The sequence below is a fragment of the Battus philenor genome, unplaced genomic scaffold (assembly GCF_028537555.1).
Source record: "Battus philenor isolate CCGP_79_NKW_IND1 unplaced genomic scaffold, ilBatPhil1.0.hap1 SCAF_25, whole genome shotgun sequence".
NCBI classification, from domain to species: Eukaryota; Metazoa; Arthropoda; class Insecta; order Lepidoptera; family Papilionidae; genus Battus; species Battus philenor.
In genome coordinates this window covers 9,212,617-9,239,447 of record NW_027181688.1, presented here as the reverse complement: position 1 = coordinate 9,239,447, position 26,831 = coordinate 9,212,617, and the positions used below count along the sequence as shown (strand labels likewise).

Below are 26,831 nucleotides of genomic sequence, written 5' to 3'. Positions count from 1 at the left end.
TATTGTTTTTAACTTGTGTATACAATTTAAATTGGGCTTAAAATAAACAAACGTTCATCATGTTTTGAATAAAATAACAATTTTCGTATGTAAGTGGTTCCACAGTCAACTGATCTACTCCGTACGAAATGCAATGTAAATTGATTAATAACTAAATAGATCGGCATAGAGATCTAGATTCAGCCTATGCCGTATGACAGTCTGGTATCACTATACCTTACTACATATCATAATTAGTATATATAGTTTGTATTGTATTAAAGCGTATATATACGTAATACAGTTAATAATAGCAACTGATTTAGATGTGGTGCTGACTTTTAGGTCCACCCTTGAATAGGAATGCTAATGGCAATTTAAATATATACCAGCAAAGTACTCTAAACTTTTAAGGATTCATTTGCCGATTCATGGTATGGAGCATTAGACTAAGTGACATAAAAGCTAGGAGAACCACATGAAATAAATAATGTAACGGAAATACTGACGGAGCCTTCACCGCCACACCAATCTGGTGAATATGGAAATTGCGAAGGCAGAACACCATGCGTCCATCACAAAAAAGGCTTTTACACCTATTTCTAATCAGGCAATATAAACTGGTCACCATTGGTCATCCAATACATCATTTATTTATTAATTTAATTTTTCTATAGAAATACGACAAGAGATTTTGTTCATTTTTAAAAACGGTTTTCTTGTTATATCATCATTACGTTATTACAATTTTTGAAACCATTGATTTTTTAATTTTTAATTTCTAAATTAATTGACAGCAAATACATAATAATTATATATAATATGTAATAAAGAGTATATATAATAAAAGCAGTGTTAAACACCTCCCTGATAACATATCTTCTTAATAGGTTTTTTTTAAAGATAGTATGTGGGAAAATCATTGCCCCCACAAACATAACCTCCCGGTTATTGGCAAGTTATGCACGAGCGAGCAGCATTTAACTTACCCGCATAATCAATAACGACTATACACCCATTTGAGAGGAAGTATTGCCGCACTCGAACAGTACCTATTGTACTATTTTATCTATTGGAATTTGAATTGAGACACCGGACACTAGAGATTTCTATCCTTCTAATTTCCTTTCAGTTATTTTTAAACAGGTATTACATTTCTAGTATTTATATAACTTGTTATTGTTTATATGTTTAAGTTTCATAACACGTGGTAATTATGAGATCTTTTTAAAGCTCAGGTTTCCTTACAGCTTTTGCAAATACTTAAATTTCGCAATTTGATGAAAGTTTTAGTAGACTTTTAAAAGACTAATTTTTAAAAGTCATAAATTAAATAAATAGGAGTAAAGACATTAATAGCGGATGTTTTTTTTTAATCCTTTTCGAAACTTTAACGTAAGTACAGTTTTTATATAAAAATTAAATCCTATCTGTTTGGATATGATTTAAACACTTTTTAAAGTATGTTTGAAAAAAAAAGACTACGCCTTTACTAGATAAACCCCGTTAAGAAAATTCTCGTCAACATAGAAATTTCACAAAACACAAATGGCCGATTAAACGCGCTTAATACCAATATATACGGTTATTAATTGTTAGTTTTACGCTCCATCACATATATACTTAATATAAACATCATCGTCACTATTATATCAGCCGCATGTTCCAAGCTGGATAAAATCCTATAACACAGACCTTCTATAAGATCGGTTGGAAATGGCCTGCATCAGTTTTATCACAACCTTAAGATCTGTCCACGTTGTGGTTGGATGCTGCGATTGCCGGTCCACGGTTTCCACTCCAAAAACTTAAGTTCTGTGTGCTATTTGGTCAGCCATTGAAAATTCGATGGACTATGTCGGTTACTTTGAGAAATCCCGAGTTCACTGCTTTTAACTGTAGCAATGTGATATGTATATTAAAAACTCTGGTCTACGCCCGGATGCGAGATGGACTCATTATAAATCAATCTCGCCTGCCCTCGGAGCGGCCCGGACCAATTATATGCGACAAATCGATTGACAACGCCCGGTCCACCAACCTTACGGTAAAGAACACCTTCTCTCTATTAGAAACAATTGAAGAATTTAAATTCCAACATTAAATTATTAAAAATCTATGTCTTAAATCAAAAACTGTTGTTCATTCAATCTCGAACGTCATAGTTTAATTATTGCCAAGTTTAAATTTGTCTTTTCATCACAATGAAAATCTTCAAACATAATTTTTAATGAATTGTTGAAGAAAGAATTAAATCATTATTATATTTATCATTTTAGCCATATAATGCTATAATGTAATGTAGTTAAAAGATATGCGAAATGCATGTACCAGATTTCGAATAAAAATACTGCCTTTCTTAAGGTAGACCGGCGAGACAGCAGACGTCGCCGGCAGCGCAAGATTGGTCATCGAGGAGATTTTTGAAAAGGTTCAGGCTTTACAGTGGACGTCTTTTGACCGATATGATGTTGATGAGATGAGAATCCAAACATTGTCCATGGAGCAAATGAGTATTGGCAATTGTTTTGTATATTGTGAGATGTTTATATATCATTAAATAGTATCATAATAAATTCGTATTTTATTAACGTTTAAAAATAAATCACATAAATATCAAGTTAAAAGCTATTTACGAGCAATCTTTTGTTAAATGCACGTCATTATTTTGACGTAAACCGGCGGAGAGGTTTTCCTTCGCGTAATACAACGCACCGGGCGCAGGCTTACTCGCATGCAAGGTCGAACGCCGCTGCACTTCCTTATTAACTACACTATATTATTGATTAGCATCAAGTTTTAACTGTTAACTAAAAATATGTTAACAGTTAAACATTGATATTAGCTATAAACGGTAAATTTCTTTTTTTAAAACATTAAATATAAAAATAAAATTGTAAATGACTCGCTTTCTTATTATCTTTCTTTTAAAAATAGGTACAATTAAAAAGACATACATACATAGTACATAAATATGTATTTACGTATCAATCATGGTCTTTAATCAACTTCTTACAAATAAAGCCTGAACGTGACGAAGTTTCGTCTTAAATCTCTAACATAAAAAGTAAACACGATACATAGTGTGATTGCTTATAAATGTAAAAGCCGGGATGTATGTATAGTTCATTTGTCACTAAAGAATTTTAAATATTTTAGACCTATTTCCGATCACACTAAAAGATCACTCTGGAGTAAGGGTAGATTAATTTATTATTTCTATTGGAACGACAAACAAAATCAGCAGGAACAAATAGTAAACAATAATTATTTATATATAATATTTGAATAAGTTTTTTCTTCCTATTTTAGCATGAAGTTACTTACTATTTCTGAAATCATTGACATTGATACATACATTTAATAACAGCGTATGAGCTAAACACCCAGGCGTTTAAAGCTTTATATCATGTTCATCAAAAAACTTCTTATAGATAAAGCTTGAACCTTAAGAAGGTTTATTTTCGTTTAAGTAAAAGATATTAATTCAAAATGTCTTGTGATTTTTACTAAACAAAGCTGGAAGGGTTAATGCCAACAGCTAAGAACACCGGTACGAATTCATTGCTACTTCATAACAATACTGTTACAATACACCACGCCCCAAGGGATCAACGGCCGCAGGTTTTATATCGGGTCGTTATCTGTCAGAATCTTGAATTTGAATACCGAATTGGGACTTTTTCCTTAATTAACCTTATAATGCTCTCTAATTTACTTGTGATAAAACTACAATGATCTTGTAAAAGTAATCACAATTTCACTTATCCTTTATTTAGGCGAGAGTCTAAATGTTACGTAATAACTTGAACGTATTATTTTCACATGTTTTATTAACTTAATATTAAAAATAATTAGTAATTAGCATATGTGATTTTCCTACCATAGACTTGGCATATCAATAACAAATAATTATAAATTAAAAAGGTTTTTATGCTATTTAATTATTCAATATCAAAGCATAAACAAATAATAATTACTTTCAATAAATAAATAAAAAAAAATGTTAGCAAGTACCAGGTGGACATAAGGTCACAAGCGATGTAAGGACGGGCGGGTAATGACCGGGCACCGCTACGCGCCAGTTTCGGGGGTCGACGACCCGTCGAGACGGACGACGTCCTGGGACGTACTCCTATACCGTCATACTGCCCTGGTAGCGGCCCGCGTTATACATACGATTTGCATTTTTAAACATGATTCTTAAATGTATTATGTTGTATTAGTGCATTTATATCAGTAAAAAAAACATCTGCGATTGCAAATAAGATAACAGGTTATTTGTAGTGTATTTATTTTTGCAATTGTTATCACATGTTTTGCCTGTGGCTGTAAGACGAGACGTGTAGGACATTTACCTGACGATAAGTAATGCACCTGACCCTACCTCAATGCTGTTTTACCTATACTTTCACAACACAAAATTTCGTACCACTGCATTTATGCTTTTCATCATTTATTATATTATTTTAATATTCCCAAATAGTGTTTTTACTGCCTTCGGTGACTTAACATTAGAATAAAGCCACCGATCACTGGAAGGTAAAGGCCTCCCTTTATGATCGCCACAATGATCGGTCTTGCGCTGCCAATATACAGTACTTACTTAATATAGATCGTGTAAAACTGTTTCAACCTAAAGTGCACACGTGTTAAATACGGTTGGTACGAAATAGAAAACAGTGTACATCATAAGTCTATAATTACGAATGGTATTTCCTTAACGAATAACTATTGGTTCTGAAGAATCTTGTTGTTTTACTCGAACGAACTCGACCAGACGATTTATATTGATCCTCAGCGGTTACCTTGGCAAAGCAAGGCGACTTTCAAGGCGCAAATTCGGAACAATCAAGACCTACCAAATAACGGTTAGTCTATTAAATAAAACTCTTTGTAACGGTCGACGATGGCCGGTGATGTCATCACGAAAGTAAATTTTAGCCGCAATTGTGATATGTGTTAAAACCTAGTACCTTGATATTATATAAATTTATATAGCTACTTTTAAAATACATGAAAATAAAAATTAAGTAATAATTGACTAGACTAGATTTTGTGCAGTCAAAAGTTATTAGCCTAGCCAGATCTAATAGAAAATTAAATAAAACAAATACCAAAATCGTTACATTATAATTGATTTAATGATTTAATAATAAATAACAATAAATTACAAAATATTTTGAATTCCGTAAAATGTTATAATAACTTATATATAATGGGATCAGGTTATATTTTCATCGTAATGTTTACACGATGTTATTTCAATTTGATTACATCTTAACAAGCCTTTTTTGTATTTTGTTTGAACTCAAATAACGATAACGACATTTGTTTTGCTTTAAACTTTGTGTTTGTAAGGGAAAATGAAATTAATGTTTTTCCTATATACAACTAAAGAATTTTCTTCATGCCTTAACGAAGACTTGAAATAAAATAGTCGAATAAGACGGGCTAACGTGCTACAAATGGCGATTCAATTTATTTTAATAGCATAATTTTATAGGTGTAAAAGATGCAAAGAGATGAATGGATATCTCATAGCTTCGGGCTGTACAAAGCCTGCAGACACAGTAACAATAATTAATTTTTAAAGGTATTGACTCAATTAAAAACGATTTTTCTTACTACACTATCATCGCGTTATTAAATTTTGAAACCATTGATTTTGGATAGGTTGTAACCATACATTAATTGATAGAAAATAAGCTAAACATCCACTCCTTCAAAATATTTACACATATAACCAACCAGTCTGTATATATATATATATATATATATATATATATATATATATATATATATATATATATATATATATAATATGTATATATTAAAGTAACCGATTAACTTTCCAAGGAAAAACCTTAAGACGTCGACAAGAATAAAAAAAAATCCTGTAAAACTTTATACATAAACCTCAAAAATAATTCGGCTGAAGACAACTCGTAACGAACGCATTGTTGTGTAGATGCCAAATAAACAAACACCGAGTCTGAGATATGACAATGCAAATTACAGAAGCACGGCCGTAAAACGACGTTAACATTAAGCTTCACTTTCATTATTGCAATGACAACGTAATTATGCGAGTCTTTGTGGAGTTCGCCGTTTGTCGGCGTCGCGGGGCCGCCATTTCGTGTCGTTCACGCGTCGTGTTATAATCCGGTGTATGCTTTGAAAGTGTTACAGTCGGCAGCGCACTGTTAAAAACAATATTCGCCTTTTAATTCTTCAGGTCTATGTCCTCAGACAATGCAGTTTCAGATTTAATACATTAAAAAATACATGAGTCACTTAGTCTTGCAAAAGACACCAGCTATAAACAATTCCACAGCGCGTGAACGTCTGTAAATGTATGTGTTATAAATATTCCGTGTCCTTGCCGCTTCCTCCGAAAATCATCTATTTTTGTTGTTCTACGATCTAAATATGGTACATGCTAGAATTTTGTAAATGACTGTGCTGCCCAAGTGACATTTGTAGACTCCACCGTTAGGGTTAGAAAGCAGAGGTAGGGTTAGAAAGCAGAGTAGAGGTAGAACGAGAGACCAATGAGCTTTTAGATCGCCAAGATGGACTTCACGGAGTAACTAGTCATGCAGTAACTTAAGTGGATCTCACTTAAGCTCGAAGCTTTGACTGTTACTAGACGTTAAAACCATTAAAGCATTCCGTAGTAGGATAACCCAGAAGGCCAAACCTCGACTTGGTCGATTGGAGTTACCTGTCTATTATGTACTGTACTATATACTATAGTACTACACTTAATTCGAGTTCATACCAGAAAATACATTTTTTTTATTAGTTAACAAAATGATAAAAATGCTTTTATTAATCTTTTAAAATAAATACACACTCACTTATATATATATATATATATATATATATATATATATATATATATATATATATATATATATATATATATATATATATAATTCAATAAAATAAACAATTTTTGACAGTACGGAAAATCAGTAATGTCATTAATAAACAAATATACGACCGATAATTCAATTTACGTCGAAGTCGGAAGAAGAAATAAATCGTCTCGAGGAAAAAGCAGGAAATCTCAAACACGTGCCTAATGGTACAAATAAAAGACTTGTCCAGTATTACACGCGTCACGCAAATGCGCCCAAGTCGAATTGCGCTAATGCGCACTGACGTTGCAATTTACGTTACGTTAACGTATACCTGCGTTCAATTCGCGACATTTGGTTCGTCATCCACGTACGCCACACGTGGAAACGTGAGATGCTGATGTATGAATGGCATTTCGTTGTGATGACGTCTGAACTTTTCTTTGTTTTAGGTTGTGTACACAAGTTTAAATAAATTTCGCGGGTTCCAGGTGGCGGGATGCAGAGGGCGCTTCGCCCTCTTTTAAGAGTCTCAGACTGCTACATACTATTGTTTCACTGGATTGGAATTACACTTTTGATGCTTTTTTAATTTTTTAATGTTCTGACAAGAGACGGAGACAAGATAAACACTTCTTTTTACAATGAGTTGATGTCGGAGTTATGTGTGTGGGTGAAATATAATATATAATTATCTGACGGACTGTTTTCGTGTTAACTAAAGACGTCATCTTTTAGCGAACTGACTACGCCGTCTTTTAAGGGCACTCAGTATTATCACATCTTTGGCTCAACCAATAAAATTTCACTTTAAGGGGTTTTTTATATCAAGAAATATTTTTTGGCATGCTACAAAAAAATATCAGAATTAATTTCTTTACAATAAAATTGCGAATAAGCATTATTTTTGGAACTTCTAGATGTCAATGGTCACAATTTCTATATGATCTTCAGACCTCCTCCGGCCCTCTGTTGTCACTTCGGGCGTCGAGCGCATTTTCCTCACGTGTAATACACAATCACGTTTGTCACAGCCGCCTACAGCATAAACCGAAGGCTAATCGTCGATAATGTACAACATTGTTGCGTTTAGGATTGATTATATCGAACCAATACGGTTGGAATCATAATTGTTTAAATGATAAAAGTGGCAAAGTTCTTGATACTCCGGGCTTTTACTCAAAATTTGTAATTATTTTAAATTCAAAAATAATGCTTATTCGCTCTTATTTTCTATCGGGTTTTAAAAAAAAAGTGTAGATAGAATCGGCGCGTTGGACTCCGCTATCGATTAATCGCGACAAGTGCCACTCGAGTAGTTGACCGATAACCTCGTTCTCCCGTGTCCTTGAATATAGAGTTTAATTTCGCAATCGCAATGTTATTATTTCATTTACAATAGTAGCTGGTCTAGCACGACTTAAGTGTAGCTTCTTAAAGTTATTTTTTACAGTCAGTTTTATTCAGAACTTTACCTTGTGGTCACTGTAAACTTCACTTTCTAACTATGTACTAATAGTATGTATTAGTAGCCGGAGTTCACTTGACCGGCGGAAAACAATGATTCACTGCTTCCTTAAAGCGAACAGGATATTGTAGATTGTTATCGTGTAACCGAAACCTCTGTACCGCTCTTTAAGTATGCGCGTTTTTTTCGGTCTACATCGCCGCTCTTACCTAAAGCGCGGTACGACAGTTTCGGGAGCATAATAGCGGTAATACTCTATTAAAACTATTCGTGTCAACAATAAAACTTCACTTATGCTTATAGACGGTGTAAGAAATTTATCTTGCCTATACTGACATCAAAAATCATCATCAAATCATAATAAAGAAATCGTTACTGGAGTGTCTAAAATATTTTTTTATAAAGGAAGGCTTAATTTTAAAATGCACAGAGTAAAAGTTCGCAAGAATACAATGAAAATAAAAGAGAATATTTATCTGCTTAAGAACAAGGCGATGTGATGGCCTTTATAGCTTTTGCGTCATTTGCAAGAAAGTATAAAATTTGTACGTCATTTGTGTTTTAGTGTTTACCACTGAAAGGACATGAGTCTCCTTTCAAAATGAGCGCGTCCTTCACAGGACTCATAACAGATTGGATGTGACAAATCTTCGAAAGTGTTAGTGGCCGATAATTTCCTAAGTGACTAAGTTACGAAACAAAAATAACTGGCATAAATACATAATTTACATCTACAGCACGTAATGAACTCCTAAGTTAATAAATAAATAAATATATATATATATATATATATATATATATACATATAAATATATATATATATATATATATGCTGCTACTGATATTACAATGTTTTTTTTGTTTTTACTAATATCAAATGATATGCGATGAGGAAGTTATTGAACTTAATAAACGGTTAAGACCTTTTAAGGAACCATATTAAGAAGCTTTCGTGCGTAATGATGTTCAAATTAAAACAAGATAATAACAGTTTTGTTGAATTAATAATGACTTTTATGCGTATAGATTGCACTCAAACCTGTTTTTTGCTGCGGGTGTACGAGCATAGAAAAAATCGAAAGAATATTCCAAATAACATAAAAAATTAAAACCCAATAAGTGTGTGTGTGTGTGTGTGTGTTTTTAATGACTTTATAAAAATAGTATCACAAGATAAATCAAAACCTTAATCTCTTATCATTTACAAAACATTATCCTTCGTTGTCTATATGTTAACTTTCTTCAACGGCTTCAAAATAGGATTCGTCAGACGAAAATTATATATAACATTATATATGTTTGAATATGTGTATTTACGGTATCCAGGTATGTTGTATAGGTTTAATTTTGTATGCGATTCATATGGCATATATTTAGTTCCCCAAGTATTAGTTTTTTCGTCCCTTAAGATTCCAATGGTAAAGGGGAACCAAGTATTATATCATTATCGAATCTTTGTAAAATTGCGTATAACATTTCGCGATAAAACTTGAAAAGGCATCGCATAGAGCGTATAATTGCCCGTATAACTAGTACAGAGCGCGTGACGGAAACGGTACTTGCTGAACGCTTGCATTCGACTTCCGTTAAGACGTAATACCTGTCTGCCGTGCATCATTTACGCATAAACATCATAATGCATTTACGCCTATTTTTTTGGAGTATTACGTCTAAAAACGTAATAAGACGTGTTTAGTTGTGATTAGTTTATAACGGCGTTCATTCGACATAGTGCGCAGGATTGCTGAAGCCTGGTTCTAGAGTGGAGACCACCGGTCAACACTGCGTTGAACGTCCGTCCACAACGCATATAGACGACCTTGTTAAGGTTACGTCACGTTATGTTGCCTTAAAAAGGCCTGTTCACATGTGCTTCATGCCGGTCATATTGGAAATCGTTGATGATTCCTTTAGACAATTTGTGATTGAAACAAACTGCAAACCAACATGGAATAATCTCTGAAATCACAATGATGATGCAATAAATATTTAGCGATCTCAAACTGCGCTGGAGATGTCAGAAAAGCGTGCTAAAAAGACGTTAGTGTTGCAAAAATATTCGCAACTCCTTTTTGAATAGCTTGGCTCGGTTTCCGCGACTCGACTTTCCGACCATCACGACCGTTACGCCAAACGAGTTTTAATTGTTTTACACGCAACAAAGCGGACCCCTCCACGTAGGCATAGCAACGAACGTGACCCATACAGCCACTTCCATGTTATCTCAGCTCAGTTCTTTTTATTAATTAATTAAACCGAAATGTTACGATTCGTTACGCTCGGTTACCACCATTTCGTATTTTTTTTTTGTCGCGCGAAGATTTTAATCACCAGTTAAATACCGTTACAGGTGTCATCGGAGACGCTTACGTAAAAACAGATGATCGTAGACTGCCCATAGAAACACACAAATATAATTACAAGAAGTTCATATATTAATACTATTCCAAACGAAAACGTGTCTACCCAATAATATTGTACCCCTCACAAAATATTATAGCAATTTTTTAAATATTTCTTCGCAAATTATTGCACTTATATTCTATTTATTTTAAATTCTATACTGAGCGTGAAATGTAAGTAATAATAAAAAAGTATATTGGATTATAAGTATTATTGACTTAGTTATTACTACTAGTAACGATAATACATTACTTTTAGCGTCGCAACAGTCGAATAAAATTATTTCGGTACCAAAACGATTGAAGCCAATGCCATTAAAATAAACAAATGTAAATTAATTAAGTTTAAGAAGATCTACAAAACCACTGCTAAGTTTCGAAATGATTCCATTAGCGTTCTAATTAACGAAGTTGGCACGCGGTGGGAACAATACGGGACCCCCCCGGCTGCGGGGCGGTCACGTGACGTCCGCGGGGGTCCACAACGTGCTCGCTCACGCGGCCTCGACCCCCGACCAAACTCCGTGCAATTAACCCTTCGCTGTTAATCGCTCTGAAGACCTATGAAAGGGTTTCTCACGTGGTATCGAAATCTGCGAGACAAATAAACGTTCACGTGCTTACGTGATTTTAACATTGAAAAATGAATTTGTAATTGAAAATATTGTAAAATTAGAGCTTAGATTCCTTTTCAAAATATCTTACTTCACACACTTTTGAATAATAAAATTCTTTTTCAAAAGATATATATATATATATATATATATATCTTTTGTAGAGTAAAAAAATTTTATACCAGACAGAACGGTGGCGTTGTGGTAAGCATCACTTGCAATGTTTCACTGGTGCGGGAAGTCATTTTTTTATAACAAGAGCCCCATCCCGGATTTCCTTAACCACGTGTCCCCTGCAGGTCGTTGAACTCGGCGCATGTACTGTCATGCATCTGGTGCATCGCGCATTGTTAGGCGACAACTAGCGGTTTTTTTTTATTAACCTCGCTTTCCTATTTATGCGTCTTTAGCCGGTTTCGCGGTTGTTTTGTATTAATAAATGGTAGCCTCAGAGCGGACGATACGAACAAAGGACTGACTAATAAATGCGCACACGCTACATAAAACTTATACACGGTTTCTATTTTGAAATGGTACAGTTATTAGCGTTTATATTCCTTCTGCTGGACACAATTACTTTGGTTTAAGAGAGACTATAGCCCCCATTCAGTGTACAGAGATATGAGAGCGAAGAAACTTCACCTTGGAATGAGGAAACTAGGCCATGAGATAAGACATTTCAGCACGGAAGAGAACCAATGATAACCAGAATGTAGCTTGTATGGATAGTTTTTTAATGACTACAAGAGTATAATTTTTTTAATTATTATTTATGTCACTACACAACAAGACGCTTCGATATCGATTGGATCACGAATGTATAATAACTCGCGAACAAGTTTTCTATGTTAGCATTCAACTCCTCGTAACAAATTGAAAAAAAAATCTTGATTGAGAGCAATGATAAGAGATCGTTAAAATAGCCATAGCATAAGATAAAATATATTTATTTATATATATTAGGTTTAATATGTAATTACTAATACATTCCTAACCTATCTCACGTCTTATTGTCACTTTATTTATGAGGCATGCTTGTTCTCGTGAGTAGTGAGTTCTATATTTTTTCTACCCTCTCCCCAACCTTTGCCTACATGTTTTCAATAAAAAAATCGAAGTCAATAACTAAAATAATAGTGGTTTAAAAACATTATGTTTTTGAAAACAAAGAGTAAATTAATTATTTTAACTTAAAAAAATAATCCACCACTTTTTGCAGTTTTCCGAAATTGATTTTTATTTTATTCATCTTAGTTTTTACGAAAATGATAATAAATAATAAATAAATAATTTGAAAATTTCTCACGTGCTCCTACAAGAAAGACCAGGCTATAGTTATTAAAAAAAACTATGCTATATTGTTTCGTCTCTGTTTGTACGAAACGTAAAGCTGGTTTGGTGCAAACCACGTTAGCCACCCGCGTATAAAACATTAACTATTGCGTTAATCATAAATCTCCGATTGAAAATGACACGGTCACGCTTACACATCCCACTATAGTTTCTCCACCCAAATTGTCCGCTATTGTCCACCTACAAAGCGTTGAATGCACCACTAAATCTGATCAGATATCTATTGCGAATGGCATGTCAGTGTACAGACACGTTGCCAATAACATTGGCGGGCGCAAAACAAACAATGCGTGATTACGTAAACGGCTAGATGCCTCTCACAAGACTACTGCTAGCTAACGCATTGTGATTAAAGGTGGGCATATATCGGAGTGGAATATTTTAACGCAAATTTAATCAACATGTACATTGGCAAGGCTAGGGCATAGGGCTTTCCTCAAAAATCGCGACGATAACATCTCACTCTGCTCGTATCCAAATAACATTATTAACCCTTTTCTTGATAATGTATCTATAGAGATACATCAAAATTAAAAAAAAAAAAATAGTGGCATCAATTTTGAACACAAAGTAATCATTTGTATGTGAATGTTTAGTAAATTTATTAATTTTCGAACGCTTGTTCAGTTTTTTCTGTTGGCATCCTTGGGTCTTAAAAGTCAAGTGGTATGAATATTAATGTAATATTTTTAAAAATTCTGCCTAGTTAAGGGTTATGATCGTGTTAATAAACGCATTAAGTGTAAATCATAAATATTTAGTTCATTTTGTGAAGACTAAATGAGTTAGTTCCCTGGTCTATAATTTACTGCCAAAATTGTTAACATTGCGATACTATCCAGGAATTCTAATTCCGAATTCTGCAAAACGATTTTTTTCTATTGAGACACATAAATATAAAGCCCGGCTGATCTTAGATAATAATCTAACAACATCACACGCGCGATCTGAAAATTATTTAAATATTTTGTAGTTTCCGGATACCAGAGACCCGAGTTCAACAACACCAAATATGAAGATGTTCTACACGCTGTTGCTGCTCTATACATTAAATATTTTTCAATATATTAATGACTTAAAGTAAAGATAAATTGCAATTAAATATTCAAATATTACTCCTGTGTATTAATATGTAATATTTATTTATTACACGGTCAATAATCATTAGTGATGTATCGATATCATGTCAAAAATAATTGGCTATGTGATAAACCACCCGTCAATGCTTTATAGAATAACAGCGTATTACTACTACTACTTGTAATAACGAATTAGTAAATAAAAAATCTGGAGAATACTTCAGGCATTTACTAGAAGATAAGTTTTCTCAATAAACTATTCGTATTCTTTTCACAAACATTTAGATTCCGAACGAAAATTTTCTTTGTCATTGCACTGATCACAGATTTTTTTTCTATATTAAACCTGTGCGGTTGATAGATAAAATTATTGGAATCAAATTAATACTTAGTCGGTAAAGTAAGCGAAATGGATCAATATCTTCACATGATTCTAGATCTAATTAACGCGTTAATAAAATTCAAACTAGAATTTTTGTGAATTTAATAGATGTCGCGTCTTTAACAATTACCTACTCCTTTAGACAGCAGTGAACAGTTTAGACAAAAGTCAATTAATATGAAACGTTTTATTTTTAAAGTTAATTGCATAAATTGGCTTCGTGAATACATTGAATATTAAGTTTGTGCCAACCGAGCGATAACTTTATTTGATTACAGAACAATTGACTTTCAAATACCCCGGCGTGTGTGTAGCCTTATGTTGTGCGGCAACAAAGCTATCAAGCGCACGGTTTTTATTTTAAATATCGGGTTATAAACTATGTATATTCGACCGAAGATAAGCGCTGCAAACCTATGGCGTCACTGAGACTAATAAATACTGGTTAAAATTAAATACATGTATACAAAACATCTATTCACGGACATGTGCCTCCTACATAAATTTTTAATTTTTAATAGGTACGTCTTTTAATGACCTTGGACAAGGTCGTCTGTCCATCACGAGGACTAATAAAAAAAATACTAATAAATTCTCCTTCTTCAACAAACTATATTCTACCAGAATACTCCTTACTAGGACAAGTTCTTTTACAAAAATATAGCATCAAATATTAATAACGGAATTCAAAGGAAAGAAATCTGTACTCACCTCCTGTGCCGAGAACTTTGAGCAAGTCAAAATGTGATATGTCCACTTTAGATGCCCCGTTAAGGTTCACTGTAACAAAATACATATTGTCAATATTTTATATCTATGTAGAAGAAAAAAACAAGAATTAAAAATATAACATTATAGAACACTACTCTGCATTCTCGATTGATTAATACTTTTTTACTAAAGAGGACATTCTTCAAATTTTCCATAAGCGCGCATACTAGGATCATTTCTTAATATGGATTATAAAAGATAATTGTATTAAGCAGAGAAAACAATAGGTTACTTGATCGCCACTTTACTTTATAATAAGGTGAAAGTAACGTTCGAAAGCACATTTTTAACTTCAATTTGATTTCACAAGTAGGGAGAGTCCTGGCATATTATGACAATTTTTATTTAGGTGTTTAGAATGAACAAAAAAAAATTACTTGAATGTAATCTTATTATAATGTAACAACAAACCATCTTATATGATAAGTGTTTCTTCTGTTTATTTTTATTCAAGCAAGTTGAAACATGAACAAAGTTATAGTTGACTTTAGTTTATATGTTCTACCTCCTATTTTAAAAAATGCCCCGACGTACTCATACCATTATATTAAGTAGTTTATTCTCTGATCAATATACACAAAAAAAAAAAACAAATTAACAAATCTGGCATTAACTAAACCTTGGTTTAATACCTTGGGTTCCGATCACATTAAAAAGCGTTTTTGAATAATAAAAGCTTGTATCAAAACCACCGGTAGGTAATCTGTCATCATATGAAATAAATCTGACATCACCTAAATCGAACTGGCCCCCTCGACAAGAGGTTTGTGTAGCAGCGATTCGAACCTTAAAAGGCTAATACGTGTAATGGATTTAGTGTTTCGTGCCAAAGGATTCCTATACAGACAACTCGAGATCTACTTATCACGACTTTATTAGCATGAAATCTTCATCTCAATTGTATTGTTTCGAGATACAAGATAACGAGGCTAAGAAAAAGAACAAAAGACTTGCCTGAATCGATTATTTATTTTAATCGATAAAATACAACTCATACATTACGTAACAATAATTAAACTTAGACAGTATATACATGAATAAATAAATATATGGAGATTCTTACATATATTATCATCAACATCTCCATTTTAGCCATATGAGATTTATTGTGGGACATAAGCCTCCTCATTACCAATAAGGCTAGATAAAATCGGTCTGCATCTAGCATCTATCAACAACCTTAACAAAGTCACCTGCCAACCTTAGGTATCAAGGGGTGACAGAGCCTTAAGTCGGCTATACATATATGTATATAATAACAATTTAAATGTATAAAATTTACGATATGCTGAGGAATTACATTAAATGAAATCTTCCAAAAAATAAACTGTTATGATTATTGAGAAAAAAGGGACCTTTCTCGGAAAAGGGAAAAAGGGCTTTTCTCGGATGGAGTATATTATTTATAGGTTAGGTCAGTTTGATACTAGAGTAGGTCAAATTGATACTAACTTTTATCAAAATGGTTGCTTCTGGTATTTATTATTCTTTTAACATATACAAGTGACCATTATAATTGTGTTAAAGAATGGAACTCTGGCCTAAATGTAAATTTCGAAGGCCACCTACCACCGTATATCTAATTCTCAGCTTTATTTTCCTTCAAAAATTTTATCACAAACGAGTGACCATGATCAATCGAAAACTCACTATCATAACAAAATGTAACGTATTTTATTGTAGCCATTGTTTAAGTGCGTTTTCATGTTTTTAACGTGATAATTATTAAACTGATAGGTTAACATAGTATGAATAAAATGACTAATAAATCCGAAAAGAAATTCGGATGTATTAGTCATCCACATTAATTGTTATTTCTAACGAATGTTATTAATAATTGTGGCACTATAAGTCAAATTAATTACTTTTTAAATAAGATTAATAACAGTTGCATGTTCTAGTTATAAATTAAATGCAGCACGAAAAGGTCGCCTGAATGGGATAATACTTTCGCGATACATTCCTTGTCCGAAGAAGGCTTTGTGGGTTTAAGGTTATAGCTATCAGAATCGACTAAAGCGTTGAAGGACAACAGGTGTTCCATATGTTACTTTGGTCCGTCAGGGGTACTGGGCGATGTCTAGTTTCGTACCGTGACGAGATTAGGTATATTGTGGTGGTTTTTTTGTCTGTAGGAAAAGATAGTAAACAATAATTAATTTCAAGATATATTTATTCGAATTTTAAAAAAGCTTTTACATAGTATATTCTTATTATGTTTTATTTATTATTTAAACTATTGATACTCATGGAACATACATCAATTGTCAGCAAAAAAGGTATGCATATACATCCTTTAAAAGCTTTTACACCAAATGCCAATCACCTTGTAGGTTCATTTCTTGGAAATCTTAAATAATAATTATATGCGCATCAAAATAAAAACACTTATTCTTAAGACCAAGTTTCTGAAACCTATGCACCTGTTAATTGTTAGCACACCGCGTAATTGTTAGCACATGTGCTAGTTTAACTTGCGATTAAAACGCACGTATAGCGCTCTCGTTATAACAGAATAGCGTTATAGCGTTCGGCCGAACCGATACTTGAGCGGGTTTCCGCGTGGTTACGGCGCTAACAAGCGCTTCCGTACCTCGAAGGGAGCGTTAAAACCTTCAATTTCGGCTGTTGTTTCAACATAACCATGTTAAGGGGCGTCAATAAGAGTGCGCTGTCAATTGAAACAGGGGACGCACAACCCTAGCTCTTATTAAAAAATCAGTTTTGTGATGTATGAACACAATTTCACTTAATACACAATGTATTCATTTCTAGATTTAAAAAAATGACTTAGTAAATTACAACCCTTTGGGAATAACATGTTTGCCTGCACGGCTACATTATTGTTTATTAAATATGTGTAATTTCATATAATTTAAAAAAATATAAAGTTCCGATGAGCTTCTTTGAGAAGAACTAAGATCACTAACGTTGTTCAATTAACCGCACGTCTGAAGTAGTAGTGGGCAGGGCCTTTGGAGCCGAAGGATCTCGAGTAGCGCCCGGAAGACGCAGCGAGGTTATGTCCACCATTAGTTCTTTCGAGGTCATAGTTAAGTTCCACAAGTTGCTGGATGAAATCAGCGTTAGACCGGACATCGTGGCGCTTGCAGAGAATGTCTATCAGCTAATATGATGAGTTCCTATCGTCTGTTCTCAGGTCTGATGCATTTATTATCTCAACAGCTGGTAAACTACGGCACCAACAAGAGATAATCCATCGGTATGTTGAATGTATACATATGAATAGGTAAAACTCCCGGTATAATTTTGACAAAATAAAATTATTATTTAACCCTATCTAACATATGCGTCAACGCTTATTTTGCAGAACTTTCGATGTACCAAAGCCGTTGAGAGACCAGGCGACTTAGTAATTACGTAATTGTACAATCTACACATTCTATGATAGAAATTAGATTTGTGTTGGTCTGAACAAATCGTGTGAAGTCCATTGCAAGGCATAAGCATTCCTCGAAGATCTCTACGATAATTCGTCTTGCACTGTCCGCTTGCACAGACTACACGCGACCTTAACTTTGTATTTAGTTTCTTTAATCAGTATATCTAACTTACTCTAATCTAATAATAATGTTTAAATGATATTGGTTAAGCAATTTCTGTTTGTGCGTTCAATTAATAATACAACAATATTTTCCACGCCCCGACAAAGCTATGTACACTTCCGTAAATCATAAATAATGTGTAGTGCTTGAATTAACCTTTGCACCACGTTTGTGAACGGAACGTAAACAGCGCGTGCCGCATTTGTTTATAATATAAGATCGTTACTAATGGTAGAAATAAGTACAGATAATTAGGAAATATTATGACACAACTGTATATGAACACGCCTGCGGGGTTCCGAAAACATTCTTTTTCCTGTTTGTGTATCTATTTAGTCGGAAACTTGTTTTTTTAAGTTTAGTTTAAATTTATAATTTATTATTATGTTTACGACGAAAGGTTCTTCAATAGCGACTACGAGCCGGCAGATGCGGCGTGGGGAAGCCCCCAATAAGTGAACGAAAATCGAAAGTCCCTGGATATAGACAGAACAAGTCGGTCTATTGGCTGATACGATGATAATGTAATAAACATTATTATTAATACAACGGATCATGGAAATGGCTCCGCTCGGGATTTCTTTACGATTCGGATATTCGTAGACGAACGAAAGTAACTGACATCACACAGCGAATTGCCAAGTTGATGTAACAGTGGCCACAGCGTGCAGAACAGATGTCCGCAGAATGTCCACCCACAAGGTGGATAGACAACTTGTCATAGGAAGACTTTATAACCGGTCTTAAATCAAAGGGCGAGACAGACAACTAATAACGAACTCTTACGGCTAAAATAGTGATGATAATGAGGATTATCACCTCTTTAGAAGAATACATTAAATAATAGTTCTAAATTGTTATTTAAAGTTATTTTTGTAACTTATCCACGCAGAGGCTTCTGACTAAGCAACGATACCAACATTTCGGCTTACACATGGCTAAATGAAAATCTTTTGGTGGAACTGTTTTCGGGCCGTCACACTTATTAATGATTATAAGGTTTTCTTTTTCTAGTAATCATGACAAATATACGGCTTTTGTTTATCTACATAATTCGGAATTTGTTTTGCCGAGTCATGATGCGTTTAGAAATGTATCATAGTCATTTAAAATCGACACGAACACGTCATCGTGAGAATTTCTTATATTTTAGTTTAAAATATCTTTAATTGTATAAAGACATTTTAATTTATATAATTTCACAATGTAAATATAATAATTCTTGCAGGCTTTCCCTTTTGACGTTAGCAACATTGTAAACCGGAGATACAAATACTTGGTACTGGTATTGCCCCTACAATGCTCTGTTGTATTTAATATCTATAATATAAATGTGATTCTGTATAGAATTTTTCATTTCTTTTATTGGTCAAGGGTACGCGCTAGGCATATACATGGTGATTGTTTATTGGTCTTAAAGCTTTGAAGTGTTGAATGTATAGCTCATTTGCTGTCAATCAATGTACGATAATAACAAGCAATTTAAAAATTCGAAACACTGCATATTAAAATTAATAATTGTTCACTGTGACTGATTTAATACTATCAAAAGTTATTGGCCTGTCGTATTCTAATAAAGAAAGATCTGGAAGACGCCATGACACATACTTGTCAAAAAAAACATTTCTCTCTTTGTTTAATAAATATTAATATATTCATCAAGAATATATAAATAGATCAACAATTTGACAGTCAAATGAAACAAATTAAAACAATTCCATCGAATCAAACAGAGCAACAATTAAATAAACCGGTACGTCTAAATTGAGAACCGATTCCACCGGATTGATATCATAAACACTAATGATTACAAAAACTGCTACAAATTGCATCGCTAATATTCCACTGATAAAGATCGTTCGGGACAATTAGACTAATTCATAATTTAACTAACCAAATTCTGTAAATTAAAATGTATAGTGAATAAGCATACAGGTGATTTGTAAAGTATATAATTTTTTTAAAGGGCTGAATGTATAACTCATTTGTTCACCAAAAAACTCTGGAGCTTTTATACCCGATTAAATATCTTTACAATTAATGTAAGCTGATCAATCTGAAATATGTAAATGAATTTATTTTTTCTATAGAAATGCTACAAGCCAATAAATTCTGGCAGTACAAAGTCTGCAAGGATATATAGTAAACAATAACTAATCCTAATACGTAGTACTCCTAATTTTGTATAGGCTTTCTCTCTCTCTCTCTCTCTATATATATATATATATATATATATATATTACCACGTCAGTTACAATTCATAAATCTACAGCAAAGGACCGAAACAACTAATTCTACAGCCATTAAAATCTTTTCTAATTACTTACCAATCCCCGACTTGGAATATATCAAAGCAATCATGTCCACCACGACTCCGTTATTTTTATTTATCTCTTGCCGTTTACATTATTATGTCATCGGCTTTGTAAAGGCATGTACTTAATTAAAAAAAATGTTACGTGATATATTTGCAACCCATAACAATCTATTTAAGTAAGTTCTAGAAGAAGAGTTTATGTTTTTGTTTTTACATAGTTGATAAATAATACGCCTTGCTTATACGAATAATGCGATAAGAACTGCGAAATATAAAATCAAAACAAGTATGTCATTACACGATCAATTTCATTCATCGTTATCGTCATTTCAGTCTCAGGACGTCCATTATTGGACATAGGTCTAGCCACTGGTGGACGTCATGCGTCTTGCAATTTCAAACTGGTCTAATGAAATCTATGGAAGAATTCTATAGACGGCAGTGAATCTTCTTTCGGCTAAAGTGAAGTGTGTTTTTGTTTACTCACAGTTAGTAAACGATTCTTATCTTCTTATTACTTCTATAATTTTTCTTTCAGTAAGGTAGCCTCACTGAAAACTCAACTAGTCCAAAAATTTATATCTGGTTATCTATTTCAAAGGCTCGCTTTACAGCCACGGTACGTTTCATTACGCTGTATATTACTATAAGATTTTATACGGTTAACTAGTTGATTAACGATAAAGATAAGTTTATATTCATATATTCAAAAATTTCTCTAGTTTTCTTTAATTTTTTTTAATTTCGTTGCGGTGACCACAAACAGAAAAGACGCAGCGTCAGACCTTCACTGACCAGGTGGACAGACGACCTTGTTAAAGTCATCAGAAGACGCTGGATGCAGGCCGCTTTCAACTGGACTTAATCCAAAGTTAAGTGGAAGGTTATGTCCAACAGTGGATATCCTCTACGGCTGATATGATGATGATTTTTTAGTTATGCTTTCAGATATTTGTTTTACAGTGAAATAATGATGGAATAAATAATTACCATGTTTTCTTTCTATTAATTTTGATAATAAACTGTCACGGAACATGGCCGCCGCGACCATCGCTGGGTATCGATAAGCGCGTTATCGCGGTTAGTCAAGGACCGCGGATAACGAACCGCCAACACCGTTACCACACGACTGCCGACCAGTCGTTACGGACGCGTCCCGTTAGCTGATATATTTTTTTATGTCTCCCCCACAATACTTCACCGGCCGTTAATATAGCGCTGTTTCAATCGGACCTTTGTTAATGTAAGGGACAGATTATTAGTAATGAGCGTTAACAATCGCAAATAAATAGATGCGTTTACATGGGTATATTTTTACAAAATGTTTGCAAGCAACGATTTATATTTTTATTTTTTCTGTCTCTCTCGTAGATTTCAAATAATACCAGTTAGAAGTGGCTTGTATCTGGCTTCTTTCATTCTTAAGATATTATAAGCGTTAATTTAAAGATTTTTAATATCATAAAAATAATATAACTTGCGTAACTATACTAGGTGGACCAAAGTCGTAGTTAAGGTAGTGGGGTTAATCGTGCCAATCTTTTGGATAGGCTTATACTTCGCTGTAGGCGTCAAGCGGCTGATATAATGACGATAAAGTTAATTATAAAATGTTTTTTTAATTACAACTGATTAGTTACTCTGACTAAAGTTCCGAAGGCTTTCGAATAAAGGTGAACTACATATATATACGTTTGTTACGATACCGCAACAATTTCACAAATATTTCTAACAGTGCAAAGCCTCGAGCGCTGCTAGTATTATTTGTTCAAGATGCACTAAAACGACATTTCTATTAGAATAACGTTCTAAAAAAGAACTTTACGAACGTCTTTCTCTGTTTTGATATGACATAATTAAGGCTTTTTTTCTGGATAATATCTTAACCCTTAACTAGGCAGATATTTTTTCAATATTACATTAATATTCATACCACTTGACTTTTAAGACCCAAGGATGCCAACAGAAAAAACTGAACAAGCGTTCGAAAATTATTAAATTACCTAAACATTCACATACAAATGATTACTTTGCGTTCAAAATTGATGCCACTATTTTTTTTAAATCTGATGTATCTCTACAGATACATTATCAAGAAAAGGGTTAATACACTAGTGCCGTCATTTTGACATCTTTTCACAAAAACATGGCTCATTCACTACTTCATAAGTAACACTCCACCAAACCATCATCATCACTAAATTCGGATAACGCCTACGTCTATTTTGACTTGTTGGAAAACTTCTTTAAAACTTTCAGAATAAATACAGTCATTTTGTCATCTTTTAAAATACGCGACATGATTTTAGGTGCTATCATCTCTCGAGATAAAATATTTGGCTTTCGGACAGGATTTCTTCGAATTCTTTCGCTGACTACTTTGATCCTCTTTTCCGTAATACTACATGGACGACCAGAACTTTTTCTGTCACTGAGGTTTCTTTGTACCTATCAATAACCCGGTACACAAACATTTGACTAATACCAAGCGTATGGAGTGTTATAAAAAAATTTATTTGACACCATACAGTAGGTATTATGTATGTAATGCAATCACACCGATTCGGTTCTCTTTATTAACCGACGATATTTTATATTATAATCAGCTATACCCATTTAACGCTATACACATAAAAAATCACCCTGTAATTCATATAATCGTGTATATAGTAATTATTAGAAATTGAGATATCACTAAGGTTTTCCGACCGTTGGGACTCGAGAAAGCAATTCTTAATAAAAAAATAAGTCTTTTTAATTACTAGATTATAATCGAGATCAAATTATAAAACGTTTGCTAAAAAATGACTTAAATAAAGGCTTATATACAAACACGAATTAGACATTACGCTCAATTATTACATTTTCTAATCAGTTATATTTTGTATATAAAATTTTAATGTAAAGTTTCCAGTTTTGAACCGACATAATCACAACGATAAGAAAATTCCATGAACTATCTTATTATATAACTTTTTAAACATAACACGTCGCTAGAGTCAATAACAAAATATAGATCAATGTGTTTTTAACAATTTTATTACGATGTAGAATAATTTAAAACGAAAGGTTCCCTGTAATGTTGATCTTCAACCGTTGTAAAAAAAAACTCCTTGGACCAAATTATAAATGCAATTTTTTTACATATTTTCGATTATTTTACCTTTTAAAACTTCGAATAGACCACACATGTTTGAACAACCGTTTATTTTAACATGAGCTTAAGTCATGTTGTACGACATAGGAAAAATGCTTGAAACGAACTGCGCAAATCGTTCAATGCGGCAATCTTTTGGGGAAGTCTATACCTTACAGTGGGTGTCTATCGACTGTAATGACGATGATGAGGTTAGAGATTCTTTGAAGTAGGTCAGTAGGTATATAAATCACTACTTCTACTCAACTTGCTAAGTACAGTAAGTTTAAAGTAGACCGTAGGACAAAAAGTACCTTAACAAAGTTATTTATCCACCTTGTTGGTTTTCATTCAGTCTACCGATCTTCTCAGTTCTTATTTGGTCTGGAAACAGTGTGTTTAAGTAATCGATTATTTTAACTATAAAAAAATAATAAATCAATATTTTATCAGCTACAAAATGGCTACCATATAACATGGGGTTAAAAGTTACGCCAATGTCGGAGGGTGAGAAAACAATGCAATCGTTATTGATTATATATGAAAATATATTTGAGTTACTGGAATGGAGTTGGAGAAGTTTTAAACGAAGCGATTATAGCATGAGTTTTAATTAAGATCGTGTTTAATTAAATATATATACGTCATTTATATTAATAAAGATACAACTCGTCTTTGTCTGTCGGGTAATATAACCTCTAATGGTTGTTATACATTTCTCTAGGCTTCATGTGTTTCGTTCTGTTTTGTAGACAATTGTGTATCAAATAAAAATCTTAGAATTATCAAATAAAAAATTAAAGAAGTTCATTAAACAACAACTTGTAAAAATAAACTTATATTAACATGAAGGATTTTTAAATGACAATAAACATTGAGATTATTGTCACTTAAAAAATCTTTAATTATAAGTGACTACAGTAGAAAACCAGGCTGAATTTGCCTTGGGCACCTCTAAGATCAGAATTCTTTTGGAACCCTTGCTGATTAAAGGATCCCATTTTAGGGGACTTTAATCTAAGTATTGCTTCTCTCAAAGGCTCTTTCAATATTATTTTCAATAAATACATAAACGGTCGCTGTAAATGATTCTCTGTGGCTGGCATATAACACAAATAAAGGAATATAAAAACCAAATATTTATTTGGATAGCTATCTAAGTTGTTACCACTGGAGAATGTTCCAGACAATAAGCAGTAGGAATATAATGTAATGGACATGTGGCAACTGGGACCATAAGGCTCTGGAGAAGTCATCACAGACCACAATAAATGTGACAGCAATAGATGTGACAGACATCACTGACAAGACAGAAATGTAAAATGATGACAATCCTTAAGGTAAAACCTCCACCTTGATCATCTCTTGTTTATGTTGTCCAAAATATCCACTATTTTTTAAAGCAGATATTATCAAAATATACAAAACATTCATCTAATGATAAATCATGGTAGTTGTGACCAGAAACATGCAATTTGAATAAGAATTTTGTAATATACTCCTCATCTTAATGGGACATTAACATAATCAGCAATGTTTATACAAACCAAATCAAATCTACCTGTTTATCTTTAAACTATAGCATCTTTATACAGACCCATATTAATTTATCATATACAGGTTATTAGCTGTGAAAATGGTTATGGTTCAAACCATATAAAAATTAATTGTTTTAGACATACTAAATAAAGTAATGAAAATATAGTAAGAAAGATTATTTTAATATTGATTACTAAATATCAAAATTAATTTTGGTTTACTATCTGCTCTGGCAGACTATTTCAATTTTTGCCATGTCACATTCTAAAAGAAAAATTAATTTAATGTAACATATTTCAAAGATAACTTTATATTAAGTGACCAGAAATAGGTGTATAGTGAATAAGTCATATTCCACCCTATATTCTAAAGTAATTTCATTTATATTTGTAATAAAAAAATTTATTAAAGGATATAAAGAAATAATATTTAGTGGTACATAGTAACATCGATATTTATATATCTCTATAGAAAAAAGTGATAATTAAATATATATTTAGGTTATCAGTTGTAAACTTGTTATTAATGAGAATATGCAGAAGTTTTAATAACTTATATCCAATTTAATATTTATATATCTTTTTTCAATGTACCTAAGACAAACTGAATCAAACTTTGAACAGTTTATCAATAATTGTAAGTATTTACAATTTTTTATATGTTGTATATAATAATTGCAAATGTTTATGTTAGGTTATCATACAAATAAATCTCAAGAAGAAGGTAACATACAAGCCCCATTATCAGTTATTTGGCCTCTTTTACTTGTTACTTCAAAGATAAATTTCAAATATTGTCACACTAAGAAAATTATATATAATTTATAATGATATTCAGGTAAGGTAGATGATTTATTATTATGTAAGTTTCACATACAAAGAATAATGTTTCTGATATTGAACAATATTAATTCAACATCAGACTGGATTCATATTCAACTAGATCTAGTACATGTTAGGACTAGGAATATCGTAAAAGAATCATGTACATAATGTTTTATGTTCAAATAAAAAAAAATATATACACATAATGCCATTGTAAAACATCTCCAGTTTTTGTGGTTATAGTATGACCTAGATACATATCTAACATAACAGTAAACTGACAACTTATAAAACAGTAACAAAAAACTTGTTTTAGAAAATTATATGTAACATTTAAAGTGAAATATGTTTTCTGGTTATACCAATGACAAGTGAAAAATCACACTAACAAGCTTAAGTTATAAGAATTTTTTGATTGTAAAAAAATAATTATCGGAATAAAGATGTACCATTACTAAACAAATAAATTGAAATTAACCAAAGACTGAGTTTTTGTCTTTGAGATAGGGAGCGGGACTGAGGTGCCTTAATTTAA

At 32.7% G+C, this 26,831-nt stretch overlaps 1 protein-coding gene across 2 annotated transcripts in view; it reads right to left on the bottom strand.

Moving 5' to 3' along the window:
- Positions 1-26,831, bottom strand: part of LOC137924825 (ribosomal protein S6 kinase alpha-5-like) — a 130,109-nt gene that overhangs the window by 85,233 nt on the left and 18,045 nt on the right. For both annotated transcript variants that reach the window (XM_068768198.1, XM_068768199.1), the window contains exon 2: positions 14,855-14,923. In XM_068768198.1, the coding sequence (XP_068624299.1) occupies positions 14,855-14,923 (69 nt within the window). The remainder of the gene's footprint in view (positions 1-14,854; positions 14,924-26,831) is intronic.